We start from the raw sequence: 12262 nt of genomic DNA on the forward strand, positions 1-12262 counted from the left end.
GGGATGCTGCCCAAGTAAGCTGCATCTCCATCACCCAGACCCCATGCCCCCAGACAGCTCCTGCACCACCTCCTTCTCAGACCCCCAGCCCACTCCCTCCTGTGCCCTTCCTCCTGCCCTGACCTCCACCCTGCTCCTGCCCCCTCCCTCCCAGAAACACCACCCTGACCCCTCTCTTGTAAACCCTGCACCCTGAGCCCTCCTGAACCCTTCCTTCCACCCAGACCCCACAACCCCAGCCTGCTCCTAAAGTTCACTTTTGCGCAGTTCCCCACCCTATTCCTACAACCTCTCCTGGTCAGACAACCCACCCACAGCTCACTTCTGCCCATATCACCCAACCCCAGCCCACCCCTGCACCCCACTCCTGCCCAGATCACTTAAACCCAGCCCATTCCTGCACCCTCCCTCCCAGCCAGACCTATCATTTCCCATCCTGCCCCTACACGCTCCCTCTGACTGAGACCCCATTCTCTAAGCCCACTTCCTGGCAGCCACCTCTCACACCGAACCCTTCATTCCCCTTGCAGACCAGCCCCAGAACCTAGAGGAACCCACAAAATGTACTAGCCCTGTCCCCCCGCTAGGTTCTGGAGGTGGTGTGCAAGGGAAATGAAGGGAGTGCCTCCTTTTTTGTTGTTCTTCCACATCGCTGAGTGTTTTTTGTGTGAGAGTCGCTTCTCACTTGTGTGGTCCCCAACTGATTTGTCTGTGGGTTAGCAGACCCCAACCTGAAAATGTTCCCCACTCCTGAGTTAGTCTATCTTCCCTTGCTGAGGCTGGACCAAGTATATCTTGACCGTCCCTTATAGGTGATTGTCTAACTGTTCTTAAAAATATGCATCTAGTTCTTGCCTATGCCTTCTCAGCTTTTTTTTCCTCTTGATGCAATGAAGAGTGGAGACATGCACATTTTGTTGGTCTAATCAATGCAGGCTCTGTAGTGTTAGAGAAATGCATGTGGATATGATCTTTCTGATTTCATTTTGACTACTTTAGCAGTCACACCATTCTTACAGAAATTATCATATTTCCTTTTGTAGCAAACGTGGGAGAAGAGTTTGTTAGCATGCTTACTGAGCTGCTGTTTGAATTGCATGTTGCTGCCACCCCTGACAAACTTAATAAGGTTGGTGCAAGTTACAGAATCTGCTTCCACTTCCTGGTATAATGATGAATTAATGGGCCCTGCTCTGAAATTGATCGATCAGAGAGCATAGAGTGAATGACAAAGAGCTGGTAAGTTGTGGTAGAGGAGGTTAGATGAGTCAGACTAGAACCGGAGGCAGGGGGGATGGGAGGTGCAGCGTTTGTCTCAAAGTGAAACGTTTCAGAGGATAGAATAAGTATCTTTACGTGGGAGTTTGCTTTGCTGTATTACTTTGTCTGCACTTCCTGGAACAGGTGAACAGACTCAGGGCAGGTCTACACCACCCCAGAAGACCCACTCAGGGTCAATCTTCCAAGGTTCAATTTCACATGTTAGTAGAGATGTGCAAAACATGAGAAGTAAGGGAGGTCAACAGGAGGAACTCTTCCGTTGACCTTCCCCTGTATAGACAACCAAGTTAGCTGAGCACAGGTATGTCAGTTTTAACTACGCAATTGCCATAGCTAGAACTGTGTATCTGTGGTCGACTTTCTTAGCCTGGTGTAGACATAGCCTCAGGCTAGCGAGGTTCAGGCTAGCACTCTCAAAACAACTGTGTAGATATCTCTTTGAATTTGTAGCTTGGGCTCTAAAGCTCACCCCCTCCCTTGCTCCTTGGGCTTTATCCTGGGGCACTATTTCAAAACACTGGCTACTTCACTATTTCGAGAGCACTGTACCTCAAGCTCTGTGACCCTCCCACCTAGCAGGATCTTGGAGCCCAGGCTCCAGCCAAAGTCTAAACATCTATATTGTAATTGAACAGCACCTTGCCCAAATCTGAGTCAGCTGGCACAAGCAAGCCCTGAGTTTTTAATTGGGTGTAGGTTTGCCACTACTGGCCAGTGACAAAGTTCAGCTTCAGAACTAGACATAGCCTTCAGCATGTTCAGTTATCTGGGTTAAAACTCCATACAGTCTAAGGTGAACCTAAATGTTGTCCATTGTAATTAGACTTGGCATTTAAAAAAGTGATGAATGTTACATCAGTTAGCTGGAAAGGCATTACTGATACTCTTCCAACTTTGATTCAATTACCTGCAGTTCAAATTCCAATTGTTTTCTTTCTAATTTTCTTTCAAAATGTTGACTTGTTTTAGTTTATTCGAAGAATTTATTTTCTTTCTTTATAAAAATTCTTCACTTTTTTCCTCACATCTTAGTTTTGTATTATTTCTTTGATACATTCTGCATAAAGCTGATGTTTCAATCACCTCTGTCTTAATGATAGCTCTATATGAAGATTAAGGGCAGTAAAATATAATTCAGTCTATGGCCATAGGCAAGCAATACTTCATTCGACAGAAAAATTTTCTCCCACGTACTTGTTTTTTTACTTGAAATATATACTTCTTTCAAAAGCATTCATATGCCCAATGTAAATAAGAATTTTGAGTGGAACTGTAAAACTGCCAAAATAAATGCATTGTTAACTTGTGTCTCAATAACATTAATTGATCTTTCACACTTGAACAATAAGGAATTTTTTGTGGGGCATGTTTGTCAGGCTAGGAAAAAAGCTCATGACTGGCTGGAAGAAACCAACTTCTCCACATCACTAGACGTGGAAGATATGTCAGAGGAAAAAACTAAAACAGAGGATGAAGAAAAGACTGAACAAGAAGGAGAAGATAAAACAGAAAAAGAAAAAAGAAACAGAACTGTGGAGGTACAAGAGTCCTGGAAGGAGAATTTTCATAAAAATGAGCCCAATTCTGCAAACCTTATTGACATAGATGCACTAAATGAGAGCACAAGATGGTGCTTAGTCTTGCCAGGAGTGCAAGTGACTGGACTTTGTGCCCTTCCAGTTCTTTGATTCTATTATAAGTATTTTTGACTATGATATTGTTCCATGAGTAAATGTCAACAGGATCAGACAGTCAGCCAATAGTAACTTTTTTTAACTTAAAAACAAAATCAAAGCCTCCAGTTACACTTTTTACACAAAGGTTCAGTTCTGGGAGAGGTGGGGGGGAATCCTATGGTGGTTTTGTCAGTAGCAAAGTCCCATATGTAAAGTCTCAGTATTTGGCAGTGGCTCTTTTTTCAAATGCCGGTAAATGAAAAAAAGAGTATCAACTTATATTTAAACTCATGGATAATTAAAATCACAGGAGGACAAAGTAGCAAGATTATTTTCTATCAAACCAAAAAGTTACAAATATCTTTAATAAAAGATATTCCATAAGTCCATTGATACTATTGCCATCTTTTGATACAGTTAGCTGTGCTTGAATTTCTTAATTCAAGTTATGATAATGTTAAATTTTGCTTTTTTAATTATCTCAAATAAAAAATCCATTATATTCCCTTTAAAAATTTTACACTTTAAAATGTAAGAAGGCGAGTTGTATTGAATATATTATAGATTACATTATTGCAGATTTTAAGATGCTGCCGGGCTGCTGAGACTTGAAATTGGAAAGGGTTTTATGGATAGTCACTTTGTTGCTAGCAAAATGAATTCTTTATCAGGACTCTGAGTCTAATTCATTTTCACGGTGTATGTGTGATTTGGGAATGGCATGACCCTCTCAACTCCCTATGCAATCAGAGTAAATTCTGTGAGAGTTAAGGGCTCAATTTCAACATCAGAAAAACTCCACTATAGAAATTACTTGTGCTCAGTTCTGTTGCCATTAAAAAGAATGGCTGTGTTGCCTTTCCAGTTCTCAGAGAGAAACAAGAACAAGGCCCTTACTTTGCCAAGTGTAGAGATTTCCTTTTTCTCGAGGGTGAATAAGAGCTGATATTCCTTGGCTTTGCATGCACTAGTATCTCTCAATTTGTACTCTGCCCTAGTTTACAAAGCCTCTTTTTTAGTCTATGTAAATTATGTTACTTTTTCTTTGTGTCACTTAAGGAAATCTACATGCTGTCTATTGAAAGCCTTGCTGAGGTAACAGCTCGTTGTATTGAACAGCTTCATAAAGTAGCAGAGTTAATTCTTCATGGGCAAGAAGTAGAAAAGACATCCCTGGACCAAGCAAAAGTTCTGATGAAGTGAATATAATTATTTTTATTTCTTATATTTGTTATTAGTAAGAACTTACTTAACATTCACCTAGTTTTATTGATCCCATGTCAACAAACAGGACTGACTTTAGAGTTTCTGCCACTCTATTTTCAAAAGCAATCAAATCATAGGCTACCTGTTATTTTTTGACATGAATATCATATACTACAACAATCACAGCTGATGCATGATTGATGGCATTTTGTGGCTATATTTGTGATGAAATGTTCACACACATTTTACATACACTTTTCACTAGCACTACCAAAAGCAGTGTACAAGCATGCACAGTATTTGCTTTTGTAATATGTAATGGGACTTCATCAGTTGTACTCTGTCCGAAGTACACAAACATCAATTTGTATTTCTAAGCAGTTATGTGATTTTCATCACCAGCTCATTGCCAACACACAGGTGTGGGCATGCAACTTCAAGTATCCAAAGCTTCAAAACTGGGATCTAATGATCCAATCCAAAACCCAATGAAGGTCATGCAAAAACTCCTTCTGACTTCAGTGGACTTTGGATTAACCCCTAAAGACATGGTCCCACAAGGCGGTGAGCATTCCGATCCTGCAAAGTACTTATTTAAAATCCAATACTTGCTTAAATTGTTTGATGAATTACAGCCAGAATGTTCTGCTCCTTGCAAGTCAGTTATGGGTTTACAAAAAGTCAGTGACAGTGCTGGGATTAGAACCATATCTTCTCTTTAACAATCCTGTGCTATAACTACTAGGCAGTGCTTCCTCTATTAACACATTACGCTGCTTTGCAGAGGGGAAAAAATCATTGTACTCGTTTTAGCTGGTTGTCTGGAATATTTATTTCCAGTGGAATTTTAGTCATTGGTTTGGTATAACCTTAAGTAAAGCAATAATTAGGCTAAAAGTCTAGTATTTTTACAAAAAATACAAAAAACAAAAAACAATAACAAAAGGCCCTGCCATATCTAAACAAACCAGTGTTTGAACTAGTCTAGAATCCTGTCTCCTTCTATAGCTAATGCTGGATTTTTTAAATGTGAAGCATAAAATGTCAGTCATGCTATTACTACTAGTCAATTGAGCAATATACCCCCAGGACTCTTTAAGATAAAATTTGTTTAACTAAAAGCAAGATAGTCTGCAGAACTTTCACTTTTGAGAGAAGTTGGTTTCCTGACTTTTGAGATGGAGCAAGACTGTATTTTTAAAATTTGTCTCTTTTCTATTTTTGAACCAGTTTAACAAGTGCCATGTGCAATGAAGTGTTGTCTTTATCTAAGAAGTTTTCTGATTCTTTAACTGCAGCTGGGGTAAGATATGAGAGCATTTTCTTTTAATTGTTCCTTTTTATAAACATAACCTCATTAACAGAGATCCTCATCCCTTCTGAAAACTGGCTTACTGTGCAAGACTAGCAGTAGGGCAGACTGGAGTCCTCTGCAACCCCAACAATATCCAAAACATGCTTTCAGCAGATCCACCAGTGTTGCTAGATTTTGTGTGTCCTGCCTTCCTTAGGCTAGTTATGTAACCACTGGAGCCATACTGCTAGGTATTTTTCCGCCATTCCTCAAACCCATTCCCGCTGAATAGTCTATATACGTCCAAGAACTGAAACCACCCCTCACTCAGCCCCTTCTTTTATGTGCACCTTTATATAAAAACAAAAACAAAACAGAACACACACACACACAACATTAAAGACCTGAAATGGGATATCCTTTATGGGTACCAGGAGCATAGAGGTGATAAACTCCACCACAAAATATTTTTTAACTTACCTAACAAGTAAGTCATATGGCACAGTCCAAAGGAGAAAAAGTTGCCCTTCTGAAATAGTTTCATGAAACTGGCAGAGATTCTGCACAGAAGATTAATTCTATCAAAGATAAAACAAAAAAGCAGTCAACTAAAATAATTTACTAGGTGATGAACTTTTGTGGGGCAGACTCGCTTCTTCAGATCTGGAAATAGTGCTGAAAGTGAACTGGCATGATGAATATATAACAGAGATTTTATTTGTTTTGTTTTGTTTTCTATTTCTCTGTTATATATTCAGTGTGCCAGTTCACTTTCAGCACTATTTCCAGATCTGAATAACTGGTCTGCCCCACGAAAGCTCATCACCTAATAAATTATTTTGTTAGTTTTTAACGTGCTATAGGACTGTTTTTTTTGTTTTGTGTAAGCTACAGATTCTGGGGTGTTTTTTTGTTTTGTGTAAGATACATGGCTACCTCTCTGTAATTACTCTGTCAAAGAAAGACGTTTCCCCAGGCCTTTTGGAATCTTCAGGAGAAGCTCCTGCATGGTATTTCAGGGCTTCACTGGATTTTTTTTTCCCCAAAGTTATTTAAAAACTAACATAATTTATTGGATTGCTTTTATTTTGAATAGTTTACATTGCAGTAGTACAGAATGCAAATTACAAGCATCTAAGTATATAACATTGTAATTATAATGTGCACAAAATTGACCAACCTGATTTTCCACATACTTGGCTGTCTCAGACATCCAGCTGCACTGATTCTGGGCAAAAATAAAGTTCTGGCTTCTGAGATAGTAGTTCAGAATGAAAGAAATCTATCATCATAATAGCTTTACTACAGCAGTGCTATATAATTCAGGCATTTAGTCATTGTAATGTAATTGTGGCCTTGTTCCTAAAAGTCAGCAGTTACTCAGAACTAGTAAGTATCTCCTTTGTTTATCACTCTAGATTTCTTTCTTATTGCTTGCACTTACCATTGATTCTTACAGTCATTTGTGTTTAATTGACCCTTTATGTTCCAGAGGTTTTATTGATAATCAACTGAGCAAGGAGATATGCAATAGATTTTCTGGTTCTGGACTATAAAGATACTGTTGTGCTATTTTCTATCCTATATTCCTTTCATCCCGCTACTGTCACTTTCTTTTGTTCTTCTAGTTTTGTCTAAACTCCCTCCACTTGGCTCCTTCCTCTTTTTTTTAAGGACATTGTTTATCTCATCATAAACACACTTCAGTGCTTAAACTGCTTTCAAGGTGTGAGGTTATTTATCCTGTTTCTTTAATGCTGTAACAAAGACAAAACAGAACAGGCAGCGAGGGAAGTTCTAAGCAGAAGTTCTACAGTGAGGTGAAGCAATACTATGTTTTATTTGTTCTAATAATGATCTGATCTTGTGCACTCCGATACGAGTATGAGACAAATAGAGAAGTATAGACAGATGATTATTAGATGCTACCAAAAGTAGTATGATACAGTGTTTAAAAGACCTTGAATATGTGTATTTCCTTAAAAACCTTATTTTCATTAATTAGAATGACTCAAGGCCTTGTCAGAATTCATACAGCCCATTCAGTCATTAGTAAGCAGTTAGTGTTAAATATCTGTGTTTATCCGTGGCATTACATCTTGCCAATATTTGTCTTTCTGTAGAGCAACAAGAAGGCAGAGATCCTTAACCCTATGGTCAATGGTGTGCTACTAGAGGTAAGCTTTCAGTTTCTCCACACGACAAAAACTTTGATAAACTCACTTGGAAAGGAAGCACACACATTTATGTCCCTATAAAGAACCATAAAATTGTAATGGTAATGACACTGTAATTCTTGCATCTCATCAACAACTCTGTTTTGTGTTCATCAGTCATAGCAAACAGTAGACCAGGGCAATAATACTAAATTTTGTCAGGATTCCTCAGAACACTCTGATGGAAGTGAAATGTTTTTTTTATTGCATGGTGTAATGAATTGACTAAAGCTGAGTGAGCAAGTCACAGTGTGCAATTTGTGCAGTAAGTTTAGTCTTTTCCTGCTCAGTATTGCCTGTGAAACAAACTATACCTATTAATTTATTCATTATTAAATTAATTCTGACCAGTCAGAACAGTAGAGGGCAGTGCTTGGGAGCAGAGGGAGGCCATATGTGTCTGGGGGTGAGCAGGTAAGCTGCACCCCTGTTGCCCAGACGCTGTGCCCCCATCCCATTCAGACCTCCCACTTCCACTCACTGCCTGCACCCTTCTACTGCCCCTGCTGAACCCTCCCTACCAGATCCTGCACCCAAACCCTCCACCCCCATCCTGCTCAGACCCCATACCCTTCTCCTTCAGTCCCCTCCCAGCCAGACTCCCCAAGCGCACCCTGCTCTTGCCCAGACCCTCACCTTCTGCCCACTCCTGCACCCATCACCAGCCACCTCTTTCACCCACTATCCCACTCAGTTCCCCGCCAGCTCCAGCACCCTCTCTACTGCCCAGCCCCCACAGTCTTGGACCCCAGACAGTTGGAGACCGCGTCAGTGGGGGTTTTTTTCATTTCTCATTTGTGTGGCCCCTGACTGATTTGTCTGCAGGTCAGTGGCCAGCCTGAAAAAGTTCCCTACCCCTAACTTAGTACATCAGAAAATCTCTGCTTTTTCTCAGTTTTACAATGTGGTTGAGAAAGACAGAAGGAGTTCAAGAGACAGTAATGTCAGCAGACAATGATTGACTCAAGACAGGGTTAAAGTGTAATATATCTGTGGCACCCACACTTCTGCTGTGAAAACTAGCCATATATTCTCTTTAAACACAAAAATCCATACAGTACAGAATACTGCTTTGTTACTGTGTAGCTTTAATGTAACACTTGGGACTCATTAACCAAAAAAAGAAGAAAAGAGGGAGAGAGAGAAGAAGAGGAGAGCTACTATCTGAATATTCAATAGCAGCTAGACTATTTTGTGTTAAATGAGCAATACATTTAAGAGCACTATTGTGAAGATTCTTAGCTTTATAGTAAAGATCCTTTTTATATTCTCTCTTACTGTGGTGTAGGATTAAAGTTGCTGGTACCTGCTTTGCCTTATCCAGCACTCTTGGATAAATTCCTAACAAAGCTGGATCCATGACATTTGGATCTGAAGTTGAAGCTTATTCCATCCCATAAACCTTAGGTGTATATAAGTCTCAATATATCCAGTATATCCATAAAGGATTTACTGATAGGCCAAAATTGCAGCATAATAAAGAATGTGAGCAGCTGCTCTATGTAGTATTAGAAATTCAGTAAATAATGTAATTTATGCTGCAGTATATGAATAATTTTTAAACTCACTGATTTCAGCAATGCTACACCTCTTTGCAGCAGGTCTATAATTAGCTCTGTGGGTGGAAAGATTTGATATTTTTCATTGAGGAAGTTGATTCTGCTTCTGACCACCACAGCAGCGTATTGCATCTACATTACATACTCAACTCTCTCTCTTAAACTATGTTCCGCGGAACACTGGTGTTCCATGAACAATTAGCAGATGTGCTGGGAGCGTTTGGAAGAATACACTGATGGTATATATTTTCTGTTATTAAAACCAGGTACAATATACAGTCATTGCTATGATACCTGGCTACTTCATGTTGGTTTTGCTGTACATGTAGCTGTTTGTTTGTTTTGTTTTTGAAGAAAATTTTCATGTTTCACATAAAAATATTTTTTCTTGGTGTTCTGTGGTCTCAAAAAGTTTAAGAAACACTGGTGTATAAGGTGATGCTTTGTCAAACAGAAGGAAGAACAAACCTCTGTATATAATAATGCAGACTATACATCCTTGCTGTAAACTGATTTACAAACAAGGAAAGAGCTATTGTCTGAATATGTACTTGAACTTTTAGAAAGCCTAGATAATGTCCTTCATCTCTTAGGCATCCCAAGCTGTGGTGGGATAAGAGGGATGGTCTTTTCATGGACCATTAACTTACTAAAAGTTAGGAAACAAAGCACAGAAATAAAAAGTCAGTTTTCACAAGGGAGAGAGGTAAATAACTGGGTCCCCCAAGGATTTATACTGGGATTTCTGTGGTTCAACACATTCATCTGGAAAGGGAATAAATAGTGAGGTGGAAAAATTTGAAGACAATAACTATCTTAGTTTCGTAAGTGATGAGCTGACTGCATAGAGTTACAAAGGGATCTCATAAAACTGGGTGTCTAGGCAGTAAGATGGTAGATGAAATTCAGTGTTGGTAGGTGCAAAATAATGCACGCTGGCAAACAGTCCCAGCTATACAGACAAAAAGATGGGGTCTGAATTAGCCGTTACCACTCAAAGATCTTTGTGGATAGTCCTCTGAAAACATCAAATCAGTGGCTGCATCTACACTAGCAAGTTCTCTCAGAAGATTTTTGGAAAGAAGGCAGCTCTTTCAAAGGATCCCGCAGGGCATCTACACACAAAAAGAGTTCTTTTGAAAGTAAATCAAAAGAATGCGGCGTTCCTTTTGAAAGTGCTCTTCCACTCCCATTTCAGGAAGAGCGCCTTCTTTCAAAAGAAAGCGTGTGTAGATGTTCCATGGGGCCCTTCTTTCAAAAAAGAAGTTCTCATGGCACCAGACTTTTTGATCCCTGGCCTGCTCTTTCGAAAGAGCAGGGGCTGCATGGACACTCTCTATCAAAAGAGTAGGTTGATCTTTTGATCCAGTTTTTTGTGTGTGGACACACACTTTCAAAAGGAGGTTTTTTCTGGAAGATATCTTCCAGAAGAACTTCTTTCAAAGGATCTCTGTAGTGTAGATGTAGCCAATGTGTAATGCCAACAAGAAGAGCTAACAATTTTTGGAACCATTAAAACAAGAATAGATGATAAAACAGAAGATACCAAAATCTCACTGTACAAATCCATGGTACACCTACACCTTAAATATTGCATGCAGTTCTGGTCACCCCATCTCAAAAGAGATGCAAGAATTGGAAAAGGAAATAGCAAAAACAATGATTAGGAGTATGGAATCATTTCCATAAAAGGAGTGATTAAAATGACAGGGACGTTTAAAATTAGAAAAGTGACAACTAAGAGGGGACCGAAGGAAGTCTATAAAATCGTGAATGTCATGGAGAAAGTGAATAGGAAAGTATTATTTACCCCTTCCCATAATGCATGAACTAAATGAAATTAATAGTCAGAAGGTGTAATACAAACACAAGGAAGTGCTTCTTCACAGAATACACATCAAATTGCCAGGGGATGTTGTGAAGGTCAAAAGTATAATTGTGTTAAAAAAATAATTTGGCAAGTTCACAGAAGGTAAGTCTGTCAGTGGCCACTAGTTAAGAAAGGCAGGGATGCAACCCCATGCTCTGGGTGTCCCTAAACCTCCAGCTGTCCAAAATTGGGACTGGAGGACTGGGGATGGTTCACTTGCAGTTGACCTCTTCTATTCATTCACTCTGAAGTATCTGGCACTGGCTCCTACCAAAGACAGGACAGTGGGCTAAATGGACATTGATGTGACTCCATATGGCTGTTCTTATTGTGATTTCCAGTGTATTTGGATAGAGCTCGTAAAAACTCGCATGAATTTGTAGCCTAATGTAGCATAATCCATACTGAATAAGTTACTGATACATGACAAATATGTTACTGAATCACACCTTTTCTCTCATTAGGGCTGCAACAGCACTACTTATATTCAGGATGCTTTCCAGCTATTGCTTCCAGTTCTTCAGATTTCACATATCCAGACCAATTGTTTGAAAGCACAACAGTGAGTTTCCCAGCAGTTGTCATCACTATGTGTAAAAGAAACAACAAACCAAAACTCCTTAATGTATTCAGTTTGAAGAGATGTCACAAAAAGATGTCTGGCCACTGAGGAGCCTTTTGGGGACACTAAAGGCAGTTTTGCACATGCAGTACTGAAAAACATTTGAGAAAAATAAATTAGAAATACTTTAACTAGATATAGTTATTAGAATAGGTAATTTCTTTTCAAGTTAGTGTATATTCACATTAATTTGAACTGAGAAAGTGTGTCAATAAGTATGGACTTCAATATGAAGTGGGTTATTAATGTTCACACTTTTAATTCTAAACAATGATTTCTGAAGAAACTTTGAAAACAGTGTCTTTTAAGCATTTTAGTCTAGATGCACCATTTCAAAATTCCTCATTTTAATTCTCAGTTTAAAATGTTTACTTTTGAAAGCTAGCTTCTGTATTTAACCTTCATTAATTCCCAAGTTAACTTGAGCAAATGAACTCTGTTCTGAGTTCCAGTATTATTTCTTCAATAAGAGTCTGATAGCAATCCTTAGCACTTGTGCTTTGTGTTCAAAGAGCTGCACGACATTAAGGAAACCTCA

The 12262-nt window shown here is 39.2% G+C and overlaps 1 protein-coding gene across 2 annotated transcripts in view; it reads left to right on the top strand.

The window, feature by feature from the left end:
* The window catches only part of KLHL5 (kelch like family member 5), a 218534-nt gene that overhangs the window by 40767 nt on the left and 165505 nt on the right, over positions 1-12262 (top strand). For both annotated transcript variants that reach the window (XM_074992605.1, XM_074992606.1), the window contains exons 9-14: positions 1044-1129; positions 2658-2819; positions 4017-4156; positions 5394-5466; positions 7581-7634; positions 11567-11664. In XM_074992605.1, coding sequence (XP_074848706.1) covers positions 1044-1129; positions 2658-2819; positions 4017-4156; positions 5394-5466; positions 7581-7634; positions 11567-11664 — 613 coding nt within the window. The remainder of the gene's footprint in view (positions 1-1043; positions 1130-2657; positions 2820-4016; positions 4157-5393; positions 5467-7580; positions 7635-11566; positions 11665-12262) is intronic.

The sequence above is a fragment of the Carettochelys insculpta genome, chromosome 4 (genome assembly GCF_033958435.1).
Source record: "Carettochelys insculpta isolate YL-2023 chromosome 4, ASM3395843v1, whole genome shotgun sequence".
NCBI lineage: Eukaryota > Metazoa > Chordata > Testudines > Carettochelyidae > Carettochelys > Carettochelys insculpta.